This window comes from Pelobates fuscus, chromosome 3, assembly GCF_036172605.1.
Source record: "Pelobates fuscus isolate aPelFus1 chromosome 3, aPelFus1.pri, whole genome shotgun sequence".
Classification (NCBI taxonomy): Eukaryota; Metazoa; Chordata; class Amphibia; order Anura; family Pelobatidae; genus Pelobates; species Pelobates fuscus.
This window is the reverse complement of record NC_086319.1, coordinates 138,075,436-138,098,739: the sequence shown is the minus strand read 5'-3', so window position 1 is coordinate 138,098,739 and position 23,304 is coordinate 138,075,436. Positions and strand designations below refer to the sequence as shown.

Below are 23,304 nucleotides of genomic sequence, written 5' to 3'. Positions count from 1 at the left end.
GGTATACCCCTAAATGGTATCAGGTATCCCCCGATAGCCCTGATCTGGGTGAATAACATATTCAAAAATCACCCAGATCGGACCAGGGGTTCGGGAGTTATGGGGTTTAAAAGTTAGGTGGATTTCCCTTTAGTTCCACTGAAGCATGGCTCTCCAGCCCAAACTTTCCAGCTCAAACCAGCTCCAATTAGTCTGGCAGTGTGCATGGGACAACGCCCTGCTGGAGAACAATGGGACAGGAAACGGCGGAGGGGTACACCTTCCTATTCACAATCTATACACAGTCAAATAAAAATCCATCAGGCCCAAATACTGTCTTTAAAGGGCAATACCCCCCAGGGCCACAATCACTGGGCAGGAGGTGAGCCATCAGCCCCCTCCAGGAAACTGGGGTGTACTCTGGTATAGGACCCAGTCCGCTACATGGTGCAATGTCAATCTGTATAATCCAGGCATGTAAAACCTCAGCAATGGTAACAAATAAACGATAAATGGGACAGCCAAAACAGGGGTTTCGCTACACGGATAGGACAACCAGCAGTTCAGCGGGATTCGTGTAAATCATCCGACGATTATAGTTCCAGTGATCTTACTCCCAAGTCCCGCTGCACACTCAATGACAAAAAGATGGCCGCCACCTCGTGTTCGGTATACGAACGGTGTCATGCCAAAAGCATGAGTTGGTGTTGGATGTGTGTTGAGATATGTTAAGAGTTGTTTTTTTGTAAACCTTGCAATGACATTTATTGTGGTCTTTGATCTTGCACCAGGCCTAGACCATAAAACATCTAGATAGCCATCACCAGAGCTGGACACAAGGAATTGCATAGAGTGCCCACTGAGAAACAACTAGTTTAGATATATAATGAGGGTGCTGGACTATCCAGAGAGCTCAGTTATTAATTTTTTCTATGGTCAGCAACTTCTAGGAGATCTATACCATCTAAGACTCCCACAAGAATTCTATAAGGTGTAACTACATGTAAGGAATTTCTTGTGTTTTCTCCTATTTTATTTTATGTACTGTTTTGCAATTTGATATCTGTAGGTCATTTATTTCTGTATTTTGTACACAGCACTGTGAATCTTTTTGTCAGATTAAATGTTTACTTAATCAGTTTATGTCTCTGTTCTCTATGAGCTTCACTCTCCAGAGGAAAGCTCAGGTAAACACGTTACCAAAAAGGGTTAATTACCGTATATACTCGAGTATAAGCCGAGTTTTTTAGCACATTTTTTGTGCTAAAAAAACCCAACTCGGCTTATACTCGAGTCAATAGTCTGTATTATGGCAATTTGCATTGCCATAATACAGACTGGGGGAGAGGGGGGCTGGCAGAGCTGTACTTACCTTTCCTGCAGCTCCTGTCAGCTCTCTCCTCCTCCGCGCCGTCCGTTCAGCACCTCGGTCAGCTCCCAGTGTAAGTCTCGCGAGAGCCGCGGCTCTCGCGAGACTTACACTGGGAGCTGACAGAGGGAGCTGCACGGACGGCGCGGAGGAGGAGAGAGCTGACAGGAGCTGCAGGAAAGGTAAGTTACAGCTCTGCCAGCCCCCCTCTCCCCCCACTGAACTGCCAATGCTGGACCACCAGGGAAGGAGCCCCCCTCCCTGCTATGTATCAAGCAAGGAGGGGGGACGAAAAAAATAATAATTAATAATAATAATAATAAAAAAATTATAATAATTAAATAATAAATAATAAAACTAAAATAATAATAATTAAATTAAATAAAAAAAATAATACATAATAATACTAAAATAATAATAATTAAAATAAATAAAAAAATAATAAATAGTAATAAAAAAAATTAAAATAATAAAAAAACATTAAAAAAACATTGCCCACCCCCCACCAAGGCTCTGCAACACACACACACACACACACACACACACTGCATTCATACACACACACTGCATTCATACACACACACTGCACTCATACACACACACTGCACTCATACACACAATGCACTCATACACACACTGCACTCATACACACACACTGCACTCATACACACACAATGCACTCATACACACACAATGCACTCATACACACACACTGCACTCATACACACACACTGCACTCATACACACACACACTGCACTCATACACACACACACTGCATTCATACACACACACTGCACTCATACACACACACTGCACTCATACACACGCTGCACTCATACACACACACTGCATTCATTATACACACACTGTAAATAAATATTCAATTAATATATTTTTTTTAGGATCTAATTTTATTTAGAAATTTACCAGTAGCTGCTGCATTTCTCACCCTAGTCTTATACTCGAGTCAATAAGTTTTCCCAGTTTTTTGGGGTAAAATTAGGGGCCTCGGCTTATATTCGGGTCGGCTTATACTCGAGTATATACGGTATATGTGTTTGATCAGTAACAGTAGAACTGTGATTCTATAATTCTCCTGTGTGTGGGGGTAACCTAAGACGCCCGGGTTTAAAAGTCTTGGTGGCGGCAGTAAAGTGTGTACTAAGGGGTTAGTGTAGAAGGGATTGCAGGGGTTAATTGAGTGGTTGCTGGGACTAGCAACAGGTAACCAGGGGTCTGGTGTCATTAACCCTGTCACTTCCACACTCTCCCCACTGTCTCGGCTGGGCCTATAGCCCACGCTCGTGACAAACGGCGACCACCTTGGAATAAGTACTTAGCTTGCGGTTAACCGAAGAAACCACAGCTTAATTGGTGACACACGCCAGGGTCTAGGTGGTCGTCGTTAAACAGTTATTTTGTGCGAGGTTCGGTATTCCATTTGGGCAATTGTGTACGTACAGACGACCACCTGATGACGGCCAATTAGATTGCGGTTAACCACAAACCGCAACTCCCGGGGGGTCAATTGTCTGCACACTCCTGTAACGGGGTGGTCTGCTGTTCGTTAGTTCTTTCGGCGGTTTTGAGGTCAACGAGGTTAACTAGCGGCACACGCCAAGGGCCGGGTGGTTGGGCATTCCTATATACGAATGGTTTGCAGAATGGGTTTGTGTGAAACAAAGTAGCAAAAAGGGAACAAATTAACTGTACATATCCAATAGAGGGACTCACTGTAACATGGCTCCCTCCTTGTGGAACACTCTGGCAGACACTGTCTGACCCCTTTTCGGGGCAGACTAAGGCTACTCAGAAGAAAGTCGGTCTGTCTGGATAACCCATCGGTGTTGACATTCTGTTTCCCGGGTCGGTAGGCGATGGTGAAGTTAATAGGCTGTAGGGATAGGCTCCATCGTAACAGTCTGCCATTATCACCTGAGACCCGGTTTAGCCACACCAATGGGTTGTGGTCTGTAACCAGAGTGAACTCTTGTCCGTAGAGATAGGGAATCAGTTTCTTTAATGCCCACACCAAGGCCAGACACTCTTTTTCTACTGCAGCATAGCTGACCTTGCTGGGTAGGAGCTTTCGGCTGATGTATGCCACAGGATGTTCCCCTCCATCTTCTCCTACTTGGCTGAGGACTGCCCCCAGCCCGAACATGGAAGCGTCTGTATGAACGATAAAGTGTTTATTAGGGGCTGGGGCAGCCAAGACAGGAGCATTAATCAGTGCATTTTTAAGAGCCTGGAAGGCTGTCTCACAGTGGGAAGACCACAGGACCTGTCGGGGAAGATTTTTCTTCGTCAAGTCGGTTAGGGGTTTGGCAATGGAACTATAGTCCGGTACGAACTGCCTGTAGTACCCAGCAGTGCCCAGGAAGGCTAGAACCTGAATCTTGGTGCGGGGTGTGGGCCAGTTTGCAACCGCTTCTATCTTTGCTGGCTCAGGTCGCTGCTTTCCACACCCCACTCGGTGACCCAAGTACTGCACCTCAGCCATTCCAAAATGGCATTTCTCTGGTTTCAGCGTCAGGCCCGCGGCCAGAATCTGATCCAGGACCATTCCTACATGAGCCAAGTGGCCCTCCCAGGAGTCTTTCCACCAAGCGCTGGAATGTAGCGGAGGCATTGTTCATCCAGAATGGCATGACCTTAAAGTGATACAAGCCGAACGGGGTGACAAATGCCGATTGGGGATAGCCTCCCTGGCCAGGGGAAACTTCCAGTAACCTTTGCAGAGGTCAATGGTAGTTAGATAGTTTTCCCTGGCTATGCAATCCAGTAGCTCGTCTACCCTGGGCATTGGGTAGGCGTCTGTCACGGTCTTATCATTGAGTTTCCGATAGTCTACATAGAACCTGGTAGTACCATCTTTCTTTGGTACTAGCCCTACTGGGGACGCCCAGGGACTATCGGAGGACTCAATGTCTGAGCATCTCGTCTATTTCCTTTTTCATCCCAGATCTAACTGCTTCGGGGATCGATAGGGGGCCTGTCTTAAGGGTTGCTGTCCTGGGGTGTCTACTTGGTGGGTAGCTAAGTCAGTGTACCCGGGTTCTCTTGTAGCAGTTTATTTAACTGATCCCTCTCTACTGGGTTAAGTCTGTCCCCTGTCTGTACTTGGCTCACTAGATCAGACAGAAGACCTTTGTCTAACAGGTCGGGTATGGGAAGATTATCGGGGTTGTCGTGAGCGGGGCTACATATTGCTGCCACGTCTTCCTGTCTCTCAAGGTACTCTTTAAGCATATTCACATGGAATATTTTCTGCAGGCTTTCATCGTGGCAGCTAGCGATCACATAGGTAGTGTCCCCGCGCTTCTCCACTACTTGGTAAGGTCCCTGCCAAGCTGCTTGCAGCTTGTCTGCATTTACAGGTTTGAGGACCATAACTTTCTGTCCTATATAAAAAACTCCTCTTCTGTGCCCCCCTGTCATACCATACTTTCTGTCGCCTCTGGGCCGTCTGGAGGTTAGCCTGAACCGACCGGGCCAACTGCTCCATACGGTCCCTAAGTTTCAGCATGTAAGGTACGATGGGGACTCCGGCATTCTCGGTCTCTCCCTCCCAGTGCTCCCGGATCAAGTTCAGGGGTCCCCGAACCTTGCGCCCGTATAGCAGTTCAAAGGGAGAGAACCATGTTGTTTCCTGGGGCACCTCCCGGTAAACAAACAGGAGGTGCGGCAGGAAGCCCTCCCAGTCCCTATGTTCCTGGGTAAAAGTTTTCAGCATCTGTTTGAGGGTTCCATTGAACCTCTCACAGAGCCCATTAGTCTGCGGGTGATAGGGGGACCTGAGTAAGGATTTTATTTTGTAGACATGCCAAGGCTGCTGTGTTAGTTCAGCAGTAAACTGGGTGCCCCTGTCGGATAGGATTTCTCTTGGGAATCCTACCTGAGAGAACACCTGAACCAACGCATTAGCCACGGTGTCTGCTTGGATGTTAGAGAGGGCCACTGCCTCTGGATAACGAGTAGCATAGTCCACCACGGTAAGAATATATCTCTTCCAGGATGGACTGGGGATGGCGATGGCTACCCGGCTAAATCGTTCTTCTATAATGGGCATATTGACGAGGTGTGCCTTGTGGTGGTCTCCTCTCTTCCCTACTCGCTGGAAGACCTCGCAAGAATTGCAGTAGGTCCTCACATCTGCATGTACCCTCGGCCAGAAAAAGGTGTGGGTAATGCGATGGAGGGTACGGATCACGGCTAGGTGCCCCACTAAGGGAATGTCATGACCCACCCAGAGAATTTCCCGTCTATACTTGTGGGGTGTTACTGTCTCCTACGGTGACCCCTTTTCTCGGTATGTCTATACAACCTGTCCTGCTCCCACACAAAGGTCTCGTGGTCTAACCCCCAGCTCCAGTGTCAGCTCTTTCTCTATATTTCTGGAGGGTCGGGTCAGTCTTAGTCTCAGCCTCAAAGGCTGCAGGAGTATCCCAGGGTACCGGGGAACGGGGATGGGCCACAGTCGGGAATAGTCTTACCTGAGTCTCCCGCATTGGTGAAGGGTCTTGTTGTCTCCCTGCTTGCGACTGGGTGGTTACAGGATGCGCCTCAGTGTTGTAGGAAGGGGCATATGCTGAAGTCATGGGACCTAGGTCGTTGCCCAGTAGAACCTCAGGGGGCAAGTTGTCCATAATCCCCACCCTCACAAGTCCTTTACCCGCACCCCAGTCCAAAGTTGTTTTTGAGGGGGCAGGTGCCCAGGCTGTTTACATTTGAAGCAGGTGGGATGTGGGCGGTCTTGGGAGTAGTTGTTGGGTGGTCCTGTGTATCGGGTAGGTCCTGCTGACACAGGCGTACGAAACTTAGTTTATGGGCTTGTTCGGTGATTGTCTCTAGGTTCGGTACGAATCACCATTCGGGAGTTAGTGAACTCTTGTAGTTGGGAGTCGCGGTGCTCGTCGCCCATTTTTGCGGCTTCATTTAGGTCACTAGGTCATCTGTCTTTTAACCATTCCCTGTCCTTTTAATCTAGTCCGTCATAGAAATGCTCGAACAAAAATAATTCCAAAATCTTGGCTGCAGTGACTGCCCGACACCCATTAATCCAATGGGTGGCAGCCCTTGGCATTCGGTGCGCCCATTCGGCATGTGTGTCATTCAGTTTCTTTTCCGTGCTACGGAACTGCCTGCGATAGGTGTCGGGGGTCACAGCGTAGCGTCTCAGCAGTGTGTCCTTTACCAGCGTGTATTGGGCCACCTCCTCTGTGCTAAGGGTCCTAAAGGCTTCCATCGCTCACCCTGCTAGCTTCCCAGCCAAGATACGAGGCCATTCCTCGGTGGGAATTTGATAAAGCGCACATTGCCTCTCAAAGTCGGCTAAAAATTCATTGATTCCCATCTCACTCTCCTCGAATGGCTTAAACGCTGCAAACTGAATCTTTCATTGTCCCGCAGGTTCAGTGGGGTGGCTGGATACAGTTGTGGCCGGACCATGCTGGGCGGCCAGTACGCTGAGCTCATGGGCTCTAGCTCTTTGAATATCCGCCTCTGCCTCAACCATCAGTTGCTGAACGAGTTCCATAGAAGGGTTCGGCCCTTTCCCGAACAATCCTCGTCTTTTCGTCACTGGCCATGGTGAAGCTCTGGTCCAGCTTGGTCAGGTCAGCAATCAGCTCCCTCCTCAGACGGTTACTTGCGTTCCCACCTCGGCTTTCGAGTAAATCCTTTAGTTTATCGTAAGCGTTCTCCATCTGCTCTGTATCTCTCCTAGGAATTCCAGGATAATCCTACCGCTGCCACCAAATGTTATGGTTGCCTCCAGGCTAGCTGGAAGTTCGACCGCTTGGTTATCCCAGTTCCCGAACTCTGAGAGACAAACGCTGCTTCAATTGGCAAAACCTGCAAGTTTTGAATATCCCACTAGCTATAGTAGAGCTAGGATTCACTGTTCCCTACAACACAAGTCAAGGCTGCGAGTTGAGGGTAAAACAAACTGGTTTTAATGGCACTTATGCATGGCAATTTATACAATTTGTCAGGCCAGAGGACAACCCCTCTGGACCTGATGGTACACTGGACAATGCAATATCCCAACCAATGAGAGTACAATGTATCTTTTGAAAATGCTTCCTCCCAGTGTGGAGATAATTGATTTCAACAGTTACACTAACCTAATTATCTCCAAGCGCATGGAATACCACGTACACCCATAGTTCCGGTGATGAAACCAAATGGTGATGTCAGAATCTGTGGTGACTACACATGTACAATCAACAAAGCATTGCAAGAGCATCCCTATCAAATTCCAGCTGTTAATCAAATTCTTGCTACCTCTATCTGTCAAGTTGTCTAGGGCTAAAGCCTACCAGCAGTTACCTGTGGATGATGCACAAACGATAATAACACACAAAGAAGCTTTCCGAGCCAGACTGTTGCAGTTTGGAGTTTCCATTGCTCCTGGCATATTCCTGAATTTAATGGAGGACCTATTGTAACGGACCGTTTCAGCAGACAAGGGGTTAAAATCCGTTTAGGCGATAATCCCCTTTTCAAAGACAGGGACAACTACTGTGGAATCACCAAAACTCACTAATTGGATATAAGTGAATGCACCAAACTCCCGAACTGCATACAAGGGAATAAGGTATACTACAAACTCCCGAACTGGAACCTCACGAATAGCTGCTAGCAGACGAACAGGAAAAGCTCCCAAGCGGCTTACACTCCTGGCAATCAGTCTCTATCAGCATACAGTGAATCCCCCCAAGAATGAGACAAGGCTCCGTGTTGAGGGTCAAGCAGTAGTCTGGTTATTGAGGGCTACATGCCCCTGTATTTATGCAGGTCTCCCACCTAGTGGACACTCCCCTAGGGGACCAGATGGAAGACTGTAACAACAGACAGACAAGTACCAATTACAGACATACAGTCACAATACTTTCCCACAATGCATCCTGGCTTCCTCCCCTCTGCCCTGGAGATAATTGAGAAGTAATTCAATTATCTGCCAGGACAGAGGCAAGACTCCATTATGCACGTGGTGAACACAAGATACGATATTACTTTAAAATACATAAAGACACATTTTATACATAAAACACAGACATGTCACATATCCCCAGATAGCTGGGATCTGAGCACACAAAACTACCGAATAGCGCTCAGATCCTATTCACACAGTTCAATTGCCATGGAGCCAAAGTCTTTAATTACACGAATTGGCTCCATGGCTGTGCTATCTGGGTTAACATTCACATATACAAACTACCGAATTAACATGTATTCGGTTAAATATGCACGAATAAGAACCAGATGGCTGGAGGCTCAGCGGTGCCTACACGTAAAAGTGTCCGCTTTTAGTGCACTGATTCTGGGCTCCCCTGACCATCCGGGGAGCTCCATAACACCACCACCTAGCGGCCGCTAAGTGTAACCGCGGCCACCCAGTAACAATCAATTAAGCTGCGGTTAACCGCAGCTTCAGGGAGGTAAATGGAGGGCACACGCCAGCTTCTGGGTGGCCAATTAACGGTGCCTGCCGGCTCCCCACGGCTCTGGGGAGGCTAAGAAAGGGCTGTTTGTTCAGTAGATAGAATCTACCGAACGGCTGTGCAGAAAGGAAGAAATAAATCTTTCTGCACAGTAAAATTAACCATTTAACTGCCGGTCCATAATCCAAAGGCAGCAGGCTGGCAATAAGGCTCCTCCAATGCAATGTGGCGAGATTGGTCACACCTATTATCTGGACTTCCAGGTGTAGTGCCTTATTTTGATGACGTTCTTATTGTAACAGAGTGTATACAGTCATTACCTGCACAGCTTCAACTTGTTTTCCAACTTGTTCTTGAAGCCGGTCTAAAACTTAAAAAAGAAAAGTGTGTTCTTGGTGTAAGCAGCGTGGATTTTCTTGGTTAGAGAGTTGACGCACATGGCATTCATCCAACTAATTCCAAGGTTGAAGCTATCCATAGAGCTTCAGTTCCATCAAACAATCAAGAACTACAAGCTTTCCTAGGGTTGATTACTTTTTACCATTCTTTCCTACCCAACAAAGCCACTGTTGCTGAAACTCTGCATCATCTACTAGATAAAGATGCTCCATGGAGATGGACTGACATTCATACTACAGCTTTCAGTGTTGCAAAAAAACTGTTGTCCTCTGACAGTGTACTTGTACACTATGATTTGGAGAAACCACTAAACCTCACCTGCGATGCTTCTCCATACGGCATAGGGGCTGTATTGAGTCACACTTTGAGAAATGGTGTTGAGGCTCCTATTGCAGAGAGAAATCACACCCACATTGACAAGGAGGCTTTAGCTATTGTGTCCAGTGTTAAAAAGTTTCAGGACGGGGGCGGAGCTTAACCAGCGACCAGAGAAGACGTGCACTCCACGAGCTCAGGCAGAACAGGCACAAAAACGACAATTAAAACTAGCAAAATGCCACTAACCTCCTGCAAGGGGCCCATCGGTCTGGGAAGACCGTCCCGAACCGACTGATACCAAACCCGATGCCCGGAATTACCGGACACAGCAAAGGCAGTGTGGGGCCTACCGCGGGAGGCGGCAGAGAAAGGCGGCCACCCTCCAGTAAGTTGCACACAGCCACCTGTGAGCTTGGAACACTCCCTCCCCCCCCCTATGGACCGGTGGGGGACATCCCGGTCCCTGCCAACAGTGGAGCCCTACGCCCGGCACCATCCGACTATACCCGCGACCAATCCAAGCAAGGCGGGCGGTGGGGCCTCCAAGATTGCGGAAGCATATGGCGCAGCACCACAAGACACCTACAAGCCTGCTAGGCAAGCAACCCCAGTTGCCCAACCAGCAGAGGCACGAGCCTGCAGGGGCTCATCCACGATGACCGCCCAGCAAGAACCACAGAGAGGGAACACTGGCACCCATCTCCAATCACACTCCCTGGAAGCCGTGGACCTACTCTGCTCGAGCTTCCACACGGCACTATGTGACAGGGGAATGTCCTACCTCCAAGCGGCCCAAATGGTGGCATCATGGCTCCGGCCGGTGACCCTCCGACGCCTTTACGGATCCCCACTGCAGACCTTCAGGGCGGTAATCCGACAACGCATGAACAGATAACCGCAAAGGCGGGAAACCTCGGGAGCCGGCACCCACGCTTCTGCACACCAGAGCGGGGCCCGCCAACGTGTACAACCTGCTCCACACAAAGCGGCCCCGACAGCATCCGACCAGCAAAGTGTAACTCGGCAGAGGAGAAATGGTGGTGCCTGCCGCGATGACCACCAAGTTGCAGCTAAGATGGCTGGCAACGAGCAGAAAACCAGAAGCCAGCGCGGCACACCTCCACCCTCTACGGTCGAGGCAGCAACAAGTGCCACAACACGGAGGTCTACCCTATTGCTCAGTGCTGGAGCTACATCCCAGTCACGGTACGCCATGGCAAAGGCGCGACTCAAAACTCGGACGGAGAGCTGGAGGGTGAGCCTGGAGAAGCCTGGGCCAAAAGACCGGGAGGCCAGGGCCCGTGAGAAAGCCCCCATCGGAGTAAGCAGTGGTAACAGGAACTACCCCTCTATGGGCATCGGCTGAACTTTACTTGCTGTACCACAGAACCCACAGAGCAAGTAGCTTAATGTGCCATCCATTTTATTTCCATGGTTCCTAACTTGTTGTCCCTACATTGTTGCCCCACTGTTCTTTTGCACACACTGTAGCTCTGCCTAGATTGCCTACCCACAGTAATCATTGCCTCTAACATCTCTTTCATACTACTGTTGAAGCCATTACTGATAGCCTGTTAACTATACACCTGTATGTTTGCCTACTGTAACCGGGACGCATCCCTTTAATTTTACTTAAGCGGTTGATGACAAGCCTGTACTACCTCACCTAGAAGCGTCACCCTAACCTATATGCCTGCTAGTTTGCTATATAACACACTCAAGTAGGTCTACCAATCTGTCTAACTAACGTTGAAAATGCTCTACACACACTATAGTCACGTTGGAAAGCCTGAAGCTATCCTACTTACCTTTTAAAAATGCGTGCAATTGCAACACATAGTCTATATGCATGTACCTGAATATGTTGTAAACTCTCAATTCTACACTTAGCTTATAAGCACATACTAGTTCTTGACAAAGCATATTAATGTCATAACTAGATAGTAAAACGCTATTGCATCTTGTTATGAGAATACCTAAGCACCCAAAGCGACAAACACATATATTGTTCAACACCCATCCTATCCCTATATAAAAAATGTGCTGGATGTAACATGTACCTCTATGTTCAACTGTTAATTATCAGCTGGAGGATTGCCTTTGGGGTACCTCTCATGCATCTGTTCAAAGCTTATGCACTACAAAAATAAAGAATTAAAAAAAAAATAAAAAAAAAAGTTTCAGGACTATTTGTATGGGCGGAGGTTTACTATTATAATAGATCATAAGCCTTTACTGGGTCTGTTCACCAGCAATACTCCCACTCCTTAAATTATTTCCCCACGCATGCTCAGGTGGTCCCTTATGCTGAATGCCTATGATTGTAAGTTCAGGTATCGTCCTGGCAAGGATATTACACATGCTGATACCCTTGCCTTCTCCTGACTTCCTTGTTCCTCCTATGTTTGAGGTTCTAATGTTGGAATCTATTACAAACCCTCCGTTACATGTGAGTGGCATTGCTTGTATGTCTGCCAAGGATCCTTTGCTGTCCTGTGTGCTCAACTGGGTTTGGAGGGGGTGGCCAAAATCAAAAGTGGAAGAAAAGTTCAAACCATTTGTAGTGCACCAACATGAACTATCTGCCTATAAAGGGTGCCTTTTATGGGGAAACAGAGTGATAATTACGAATGCAGGACAAGCTTGAGTATTGCATGCTCTCCATGAGGGACATCCTGGAATAGTTTGCATTACTGCTTTAGCCAGAAGCTACGTTTGATGGCCTAAAATGGATGAAGTTATTGAGAAGTGGGTAAATAATTGTGTATCATGTCAATCTACTCGTCATGCTCCACCTAAAGCTCCCGCTAAAGCCTCACTACATCCCTGGGATATACTGAGGCATGCCTCAGTATATATATATATAGGTTTTGCTGGCCCGTTTACATATAGATTTTGCTTGTCTGTTTCATGGACAGATGTTTCTGTTTTTTTCTTGTTGTCGATTCGTTTTCAAAATGGTTAGAAGTTGTTCCAGTTACATCTGCTACCTCAGTCACAGCCATAAAGATTCTAAGGAGGCGGTTTGCTACTCATGGGTTGCCCGATACAATTGTGTCTGATAATGAAACACAATTTACCTAATCAGAATTAAAAACTTTCATTGCAAGTAATCTTATTTGACATGTTCCGATTGCACCATTTCACCCATCATCAAATGGTCAAGCTGAGCATATGGTTCAGACCACCAAAGACTCACTCATTAAAGAGAATTAGCAAAGGAGATTGGAATCGTAGACTTGCAAATTTCCTTCTGCAACAACATGTAACACCATGCTCAAGCACTGGTAGTAGTCCAGCAGAGCTCCTTATGAACAGGCATCTTAAAACTTGTCTGGATCGTTTACATCCTGATTTGACATCTGAGTTACAAGAGAAGAGAGAATTGCAATTCAATAAGAACTATAATGCTTCTACTGTGAGAAGAATTATAGTCTATGTCTATGCCCGAAACTATGTTTCTGGACCTAAATGGATACCTGCAAAAGTACTTGTGGCCTCAGGACTTGTGTCTGCTGCCGGTCCCAGTCATACTTAGTTTTCTGTGATGCCGGATGATGGTGAACCACTGGATAATACAGATGTCAGTTCTCCAGAAGTTGTTGTTGTTGAACCAGTTCCTTGCGGGTCATCTGACAGAGCACAGGAAGAAGGGGTGGGCACAACTGAAGGTCCAGGTGAAACAGCTACAATCTTCACCCTCCCAGTTATCTCAATGACTTTGAGGTGTTATGTATTGAGGTGATATGCAGTCCACCTTCCAGCAAATGGCAGCATAGTTAAATTTATGCTCTTGTTTCCTGTTTGTGTTAGTCTCTCTTGTGTTTTACTCTTACTGTTGTGTGTGTGCTGAAGTAAAGAAGTCCTATTTTCACTACTTGTCTGCTAGCCACTTTATAAATATATAACATTCAAATACACAAGTTATAGTTTATTTTATCATCTTGTTTAATTTTGTAGTGCCTTTATTTTCACATTTTAGTTTGTATACAGTTCAGAATGTAAATGCAATGTTTTGTTTAATGTGTACTCGTTGACTAAGAATACACCTGTGTGTTACACATAGATTCTTTATTTTTTTTATTGTTCACAGACTTTTCTACATTGGATTACTATAACTGGAAGCATTATCAGCTATTTTGTATTTTCATTGGTCTACAATGCTGTTTGTGTTTTGTGTAATGAAGGTGCAAACCCTTACTGGATAATGGAGACACAGATGTCCGACCCCACATTCTATTTTGTTTGTATTATTACAACAGTCATTGCTCTCTTACCAAGGTAAATATACTGTCAGTACTAACTTCTTATTATATTAACATAATATTAACATATATTAACATAATATTAACATCCTTATCCTAATTTGACAGGAACCTAATTAAAAGAAAAAGGTATATACCACTGTCTACCTCAATCACCTTTAGTTTTTTTGTTCCTGTCCTATCCATTTTAGAAAGATGGTATTTTTTTTTACTTTTTACCTAAAGTTTGTTACCCTTTGCCCCAAGGGAGTTCAGCCTATCTTCCTTAGAAAGTTTTTTTTAAAAACAGCACTCTGCAAAGGTGTCCCCCTGAAGATCTCTCTTTAGTGACCAAAAGATAGCTTGCGAGGACCCTAAGGTAAGCAAATGTTGTATGCCCTCATTTCTCACTTCTCAAATGTCCCTTGGGGTAGTAGGTTGTGGCATTTTTTTTATTACTGGTATTTATAAAGCGCCAACATATTCCACAGCAATGTACAATTAGGGAAAAACGTACAATATACACAGACAAATACACAGCCCATAAGCTGAGATCAGGCCATTGAGGCTCTTTTTATACAAAGTGCTTAGCTAGATAGCCTAACAGCTTATAATCTACAGGACCAGGACATAATAGGGATTTGAGACAAGGTAGCAGGAGGGAATTTGGAAGTGATGGCTAGAAGTCCACATAGAGTTTCAGCTATTGGTAAAATATAAAGGGAATGAGGACTCTAAAACAGCTGGAGGAGCATGCTTTATATTTAGGAGAAACCTGAGTGGCCAGGAGAAGTTGTATATGTAAATAAAATGTACTTGGTTGATGCTGCTAGGTATTTGTCCACTACTTTTTAGGTCTCTTCTGGAGAATTTCACCATTTTTTTTTTGTTACTGGTCCCTTTTTACTCCATTCAAATGAGTATTTTCTTTTTCCCTGGTGATCCTTGTGCTTATTGGAAATTCACAGTGTTTTCACACAGCATTCTTAGCTTCTCTCCATGTGTAATGGGCATCAGGAGCCACCATGTTGCCAACTACGCATGCACAAAACAGCTTTTTTGTTTTTATTATTTTTTTATGAGGGATTCTTCAAAAGAGGAGACTTGAAATTCGAGCTGCTTCTTTTCTGATCTAATAATAAAAAAAGAGTGACTTTTCCTACACACAGTACTATTAAAGACTATTTTATATGATGCTTCTTCTTGGGATTCTGCTCCTAAAGTGGATGATGCAGTGGTAAGGTTAGCCAAATGTATGATTTTGCCTGTGGATAATGTGGGTTCTCTTAGACACTCAAGGGACAAAATAATGGATGTAACAGAGATTCCTGTACCCCGGTTGGGTACCTTGGTCGATGGTTGCTCCTAGTGCTTACCGAGGGCTTTAAGCACTTCTCCAGACACCATAAGTACTGCAGACCCCACGAACAACTGCAGCTTGGTTGGGGTCTCGCCGTCTCCTACCCACTCCAGTTTCCAGTGGATGAACCTCTCTTCCGTCAGACAGCGTAGCAGGAACAGCTCTTACAAGAAATAGTGATTATCCAAGGGAGTATGATGATCATGGCAATCCCTTGTAGTGATATAGCAATTCCCCTCAATAAGAGACAAGACTCTAGATTGAGGGTGAAGTAGAACTGAAAGTTTAATGGTTCAAGTTGGCTTTATATACAATTCCTCAGGCCAGAGGCACACCCCCTGGACCTGATTGAGCACTGCATTACAAACTATACAGATCAATAAAAACAATGTAACAATTAACGACACTCACACATACAGTCAAAAATTCCTCCCCTCTGCCTAATTAAGGTAGTTAATGCATTAACTTAATTATCCCCAGGCAGAAAAAAAACACACATTTTTATAAAGTACCATAAGTACCACAAAACACAGCATATCCCCATAAATGTTACATCCCATGATAGCTCTGATCTGGGTGAACAATGTATCCAAAAATCACCCAGATCAGATCAGGGGTTCAGAAACTTTATGGAAGTCATATTTTTGCCCAGGCGAACCCAGGATTTCATGCGGCTAAGTGGCGCTGGAGAACCGCAAGGTTTTCATGCCGAAAATAGTTCCAGGGCATTCGCGGCTAAGACCCCCTAAAGTCTATTTGCAGTTTTTGTCCATGCGAACAAGATGGCCACCACCATGTGTTGGAATGTCGAATGGCGACCACTTCGACTGTTTGGGAGTTCATAGACGCATTGTCTAAAGTCCCAATAGCCACAAATAGAGTCTCTCAGCCAAAACAAATTAAAGGGGCCATAGTCACAGGGCAAAAGGTTGGCAAGTAGTCCTCTCCAAAAACCAGTGGCAAGGTCACTTTTGCCACAATTAACCTTTTTAAAACCTATGTTGCAGCTGGCACTGGCACATCCTGCAATGGCTAGAAAGACATTAAGCATGCTTTGGACTTTACCTCACAGGCCTCAGTTGATATGGTCAAAGCCTTAGCCAGAAACATGGCCCACTCCATGTCTCCTAGGAGGGATTTTGGCTTAGGTCTTGGTCAGCAGATGCATTTTCAAAGAACAGTCTCTGCTCTCTTCATTTTCGACCAAAACCTGGATGAATGCATTAAAAGAGCAGCAGATAGGAGAAACGCTTTTCTGCTCTAAGATACCAGACCCAGTAGAACATTTCAAACCACTCTTCCTCAACAGATCTTATAGACCAGATAGAGAATATGGTATATCTCCACCCTGGAGATGCAGGCCGTCTTCTATCAGAAGAGGAAAGTCCAGAGATACCTCAACTGTTAATGATTCCAGATCCCTATGATGGGGTTTTCTCCCAGTCAGGTGGAGCAGAGGCACACCTGATTCTGTTCCAAAAGTCAATCTGTAAAAGACAGATGGATTCTAGATATCGTAAGAAGAGGATAGCTGCTAGAATTATGCAGGATTGTTGTAGCTTTCAGATGACAAAGTGGCCAGGGGACAAAAAAAAATACTCTACAAGAGTTTATTTAATCCGTTAAGAAGGTGTCATTATGGAAGTTCTAAGAGTAGAAAGAATGCCTAGATTGTATTCCTAGCTGATTCTTACCAAGAAAGCGTCACAAGGATGTAGGCCCATACTGGATTTCCACAGATTTAACCGATATTTAAGAATATGGAAATTCAAGATGGGATCTCTGCAGTCCATGCTTATTCTTATGTTCCCACTGGCCCACAATATCAAAGGTTTCTAGGATTTATCATAGACAAAGGATATTTTCGGTTCAGAGCCCTTCCCTCCAATCTCAGTACTGCTCCGTGGACCTTCTCCAAACTGCTGGTGGTCCTATAGCAAAACTAAGAAAAAAGCGTATAGTGATCTACCTCTACCTAAACAACATCCTGGCATACAGAGAGAGCATGTTCAAAGTAGACCACGGTCTACTTTTTATTCAGTTTCTTCATCAACATGGTTGGAAGATCAATGGTTACCAAAAGGCATCTTATTTTTGTTATATCTCGGAAGCTTTCAACGCAGAACAAGGTACAGTCAGTCTTTCTCATGAGACGGAAAAAAGGTTTATTTTTCCTTCTCAAGTTGGTTGACAATTTTGGTTGACAATGTAACCTCAGCATACAAAGTGGGTTCAATCTCCTCTGTAGCATACCCAGGGTAACCTGCCTGGTTACCTCCGCTAACCATTTAAAGTATACAGAGACCCATTTACCTCCCAGTAACTGGACGACACACCGTCCTGCAGGTACAACACAATTTTATTGGCCACACACAGCTTTTATGCATAACCCCGTGCAAGGGGTTTACCACACAAACATACAAGAACACATCCCATGATCCCCCCCCCCCTGGTGTCCCAGTGTGTAATGGTAAATTAAGTAATTTATTTATATTTATGAAGTTCTGAATTTCATAAATATGAAATAATACCACAAATAAAATAATAAAAGGTATACTGGTCAATCACATAAATATTAGTGAATATCTTGAATGAACAGACAAGAGACAAAGTTTTGATGAAAGTATAAACAAAACTTTACTGGGAATACAATTATCAAGCACACAAAAAAACATACTTTAAAAACACACACTGCTATAAAAAATACATTCAGGTAAGAAATCTACTTAGCTCTATTCATGGAGATTAAGCAGCTTACACAGGATAATTGAATCAGCATAACACACAGAACAATGAGGTGAGTTCCTTGCCACATGTTAAATGGATTTACATGGGCACCTCTAAAGACACCTGGCTTCTTCCGACCCAGTCATGAAACTGCTCTCTAGTTTCTGGTAACCCCTTGAATAACCACCCACAGAGGTAACATAACCAATACCTAATGGGCATCTCTAGGAGGCGGATACTACATGTGGTCATTTGTGAAAGGAAGTGACTTAAGAATTCTCAATACCTTCCTAAAGCACATGTCTCATTGACTATGCGGCAGCCATCTTTATTCACTCGACGTCACAGTGCTCACTAGGCCACCTATAGGTCACTTCCTCCCTAAAGCACATGTCTCATTAAATATGCAGCAGCCATCTTCTTGCTCTTAATGTCACATAGCTCACTACACCTCCTATAGGTATCATAAGTTATTGCACATGAATGGGAACACAATAATAGAACATTTACCATTGCCCATAACCAATACACAGTGCGTGAAGAGACTCCCATTGTCCCCAAAGCCCGCCACTAAATCCACAGGGTTCCCCACACCAACCGCCAGAGGTCTCCTTCCCAGGAGTCTCTGTGCCTGGGAGTCTAGGCGCAGGAAAAAGGGTCCGTCTCTTTGTCTCCCAAGCACAGAAAAGCCCGCCTGCGGGAAAAGAGCTGGTCTCTTTGTCCCTCAGGCTCACGAGAGCACGCCACACTCGCCAGTGCCCTAAAAGAGCCCATACCAATCTCAGGGACCCTCGCCTCGGTCCCTTGATTGACTACTCTCCGTCCGCGAGGTCCTGGTGTGAAACCCAAACAAGGGAAGCGTCTCCTTTCAGGGTATGAATGCTCCCCCTGGTGGCGTTCGCCTATATGAATAGCGGCCACACAGGGAAGCACTCCCTAATTGTTTTGATTGCGGGTAGGTGTGAACATTCTAACCTAACATTCTAAATGAGGTATTGGGGTGGTCCCCACTTGGGAGGTGAAGGAATTCCCATCATGGAAGCACTCCCGAACGGGAGCACAATAAACGAACATACAGGGAAAACACATGTAAATGAGAAGGGAGATTCACGAACAGTCAGCAGTTCCGCCACATCGTCTACCATGGGACTGACAGATGGGCACAGTGGAAAATGAGGATACTTCAAAAGAATTTCCTTCTCTAGTTCAGATCAGACAGTCTCCTATCAGAATACCATCCAGTGTACACCAGTCACTGATATGGTGGTTACAAAATATAAACCAGGGTCCCCCTTGGAAGATATTCCATGGACTATTATCACTACAGATGCCATCAACTGGGGATGGGAAGCGTATCTTCAGGACAAATTTACACAGGGGAAATTGACATTCTCTGCAAAGGATCTCATCTCCAATGTTCTAGAATTGCTAGCCATCTCCAGAGCCCTAAAGCATTTTTAAGTATTTTGCAAATAGATTAAAGTCTGTGTAGACAAAACCACAGTTGTTGGATATATCACGAAATGATGAACATTATGGAAGTACCAAAACCTGAAAGAACATTCTGATTTTATTCATATCTGTTCAGCAGGAATGGAGGCACATCTTGGATGAAGTCTTCCAGAAGAGAGTGGACTAATGGAAATTTGCAGCAACAAACTGCCAAAACATAATATACAGGGATATACATTTTAAATAGTGGGCTAATAGCTTCTTGATCCAAGGAGATATCTGACTGCCATTCATGGGTCAAGAAGGATTTTTTTCCTAGTTTGTTGCACAATTGGAAGTGCTTCATACAGTGGTTTTTTTTTCTTCTTTTGGATCAAGAGCAAAAATCAAATGTGAGAAAGGCTGAATTTGATGGACTTGATCACTGGAAAATTAAAAAAAAATAAGTTTACAAAAGCACTGGTCAATCCTACTGCAAGATCCCATTTAGGAACCACATTACCTAAATACCCAAGACTTATATATAGATCAAAAATCAAAATTTAAAAAATTTATTTTCAACTAGTTATGCCATCAAAACCAATATAAATAATACCAATAAAAAATCAGGGGATATTTAGGGGATGTAATTCATGTAAGGCTTGTTCTACCATCCATGAACTTGATGGGCGCATGTCTCTTTTCAGCTATGTTCTTCTCAAATGTATTGATCCTCAGGCTCTGGGAAGGGATGCCCTATCATGCAAATGGTGATTCAGCCTGGGATATGTATTTCAACACACTCCTCCCCTGTTTCTTCTCCTGAGAAAGTTACAGCAAGAACCACTATCCATCATCCTTATAGCCTGATATTGACCTCGCAGACCATGGTTTCCCCTTCTTCTGAGTCTATGCATGGAACCTCCATGTGATTTTCCAAGAGTTTCATCCTTTTTCTACCAAGGACCTGTGTTTCATCCAAACCCACTTTCCCTTAACCTTAATGCATGGAGATTAGAAAAGGAAAGGCAGAATGATGAAAGTTTCTCCTCTGCAGTAATTGATAACCTTTTACAAGCCAGGAAGCATCCCACTTAAACTACATATACATATATGGGGATGCCTTTTTTTCTTAGGCTTTTCCTAAACAGGTGGATATTCAGACATGTTGAAATTCCTACAATATTGTTTACACAAAGGCCTGGATTACAATACTCTGAATGTTCATGTCTCAGTCCTCACTAACCATAAGTGGGCCTTTGGTATGGACATGGCCATATGCCTTACTTCAGTCTTAAAGATTAATATTCTTGTTAAATCTATTGGGATTTACCCCTGGTATTGAAAGCCATGAATACATCTCCCTTTGGATTCCATTTCTTCTCTGACTTGTATTGGGTATTTATTTGCACTAGAGTGTTAACTGAATGACAATTTTTAATTAGATTGGGGTAGTATTTTGGACTTTTATATGGTGGCACTATTATAATGTAGATGTATTATTAGGCTTGTACTTTTTAACACTGTAGGAAATTGTGGTATCAAGTTTACAGGGGAAGTACATTTTTTTTTTTTTTTTTAAATAGTATTTTAAATTATTGCTGCATATCGGTCCAGAGGCCAACTGTGGTTCATTGTCCTTGTTTATACATGGTACAAATAACAATACAGTTTACTCTGAATCTGAACTGGCGTACATCACAAATACTAATGGGACAAGGAAAGGCCTACAAGCTTTTAAAGCCATCAACAGAGAGCTTACCAGTCCTCAGACATTCTTGTCCCAGGTGGGTATAAGGCTCATTCTACTAGGTCCATTTCATCCTCATGGACTGCCGCAGCTAACATTTCTCCAGAACTGATATAGAGAGCAGCTACTTGGAACAGAGTGGGTCAATTTGATCATTTTCACAAGAATGTTCTTTTGATATTGTATTTGTAAATATGTAAATGTACATACCATTGAGCTGTGGTTTGTCACTTTGATTGTTTCAATTCACTTGCATTTGGTAATTTTGGAGTCTCCCTTGGTAATTGCTTGGGTACTACCCCTTGTTGTGCTGCCATGGAAATGGCAAGAAAAATAGAAAATGTATTTCTACTTACTGCATTTTTTTCTGGTCATAGGCCATGGCAGTACAAAGATCCTGCCCTGTAGATTTACCTGGGACAAGATGGAGGGTGAAAAGGGTGGGAGGAGGGGATATTTATACATTTTCTTTTAATTAGGTTCCTGTTTAATTAGAGAGAGGAGTGAGCTATCCATTGTTGTGCCACCATGGCCTATGACTAGGAAAAGATAATTATATAAGTAGAAATACATTTTGTTACATGTCGTTAAAATTGAATTGGGAAATAACAAAATAATACTATTTACAATTAGGTAGTGACATGCTACACAATTTAACATCTCGTATATTTTTTGTATATATAGTGTATCAGGTTAATCATGTTTTCACTAATTTATTTTAGCTGAAGTCATTTATTAAAGTGAGAGTTTCTGTTTTACATAATTTAATCAAGTTATCAAGCTATTTTGAAAATTGAAAAGAAGAAAATTAGGTATGACTCTTCCAATATAGTCCTTTAGCAGTATCAGTCATAATATCTATGTCTGTGACATTATTTCTCTGAATATATAGATTGCCTTCAACATTAACTTATATTAAATTTTTACTGCCTGTTTTAGATTCTTTATTCATGCAATGAAAGGAACCTGTGGTAAATCTCCTATAATTGTGGCTCAGAAGTTAGATAAACTCAATAAAGCACAAAGAGATATTAAAATCCAACAATGGAAAGAGAAAAGTCGAAACTCATCTACACGGATGATTAATGATTCAACAGACTTCTACAATACAAGTGTTCTGCCTGCAACTCCTGAAAAAATACAAAACAGCTGTACGGTAACAAATGAGGTCAACAATTCACCTAGATCATGCAACTCCAGAGCTGTATTCAATGCCGTTGGACCACCAAAAGGTGTATCTGACCTCGTAAGAGAACACACAGAAGATTTTACTAGAGCTAACCATAGAAGATCTATTAGTACAGTTACAGTTTGAGTGTAGATGCTATTGGGACATTTTTTAAAATGTACCCAAATTTTATTTTGTTTGTCTGCTGATATACAACCCATATTGGGGACAATTGCAAATTATGTATCTGTCCTTTCAACTGTGAATGTATTCTACACCAATAAATATTTGGATTAATTTATATAAACAATATATGCTTTAAAAATGATGGATCTAAACAATAAGATTGTAGACTGTGGCTTATGTACATAAATGTTGTCTAACAATGTCTTGACATGATGCTATTATTGACTGTATTATTGGCTGTGTACCTTTATGGAACCTTCTGAATATGTGTATATAAATATATGAATTGTAATGCATCTTCTTTAAACCCTATTTAAACTCATTAATGTAGGTATCTACTCAATCAATCATGTGGCAGAAACTCAATGTATAAAAGCATGCGGACATGGTCAATAGGTTAATCGTTATAATTGTTAACTCAAGACATCAGAATAGAGAAGAAATGTGATCCATGTGGCTTTGATTATAAAATGATTCACACAACAGATTTTCACACCCAATTTCTCAGCAATTCTATGAGTTAAAATTCCATTCTAATAAAAGAATTTAGAGATTGTCAATACTGGCTTAAGTAGTTAAGAAGGCAGCAATAAATGAAATATAAAACAAAACAGCAAAAAAGAGTGTGGTGCACCATAATGAACAAATATATATATATATATATATATATATATATATATATATATATATATATATATATATGTGTGTGTGTGTGTGTGATCACACCAAATTTAAAACTTACTATACATATGTTAGAATATACGTCTTGTTCAAAGTATAAATACAGCATTCAGGATAGAGATAAAACTCTTCAGGTATTTAATCACTTGAATAAAAACATAATGTAAAACCACACACAAATGGAATAAAAAGGGGAATAATATTGCACTCACAAACATAAAATAAAAACAGCCACATCAGAAG

At 43.4% G+C, this 23,304-nt stretch overlaps 1 protein-coding gene across 1 annotated transcript in view; it reads left to right on the top strand.

Moving 5' to 3' along the window:
* ATP10B (ATPase phospholipid transporting 10B (putative)) overlaps positions 1-22,685 on the top strand; it is a 369,072-nt gene extending 346,387 nt beyond the window's left edge. The window contains exons 20-21 of the mRNA XM_063447492.1: positions 13,608-13,795; positions 21,966-22,685. Of these exons, the coding sequence (XP_063303562.1) occupies positions 13,608-13,795; positions 21,966-22,341 (564 nt within the window). The 3' untranslated portion in view covers positions 22,342-22,685. The remainder of the gene's footprint in view (positions 1-13,607; positions 13,796-21,965) is intronic.
* The last annotated feature ends 619 nt before the right edge of the window (positions 22,686-23,304 follow it).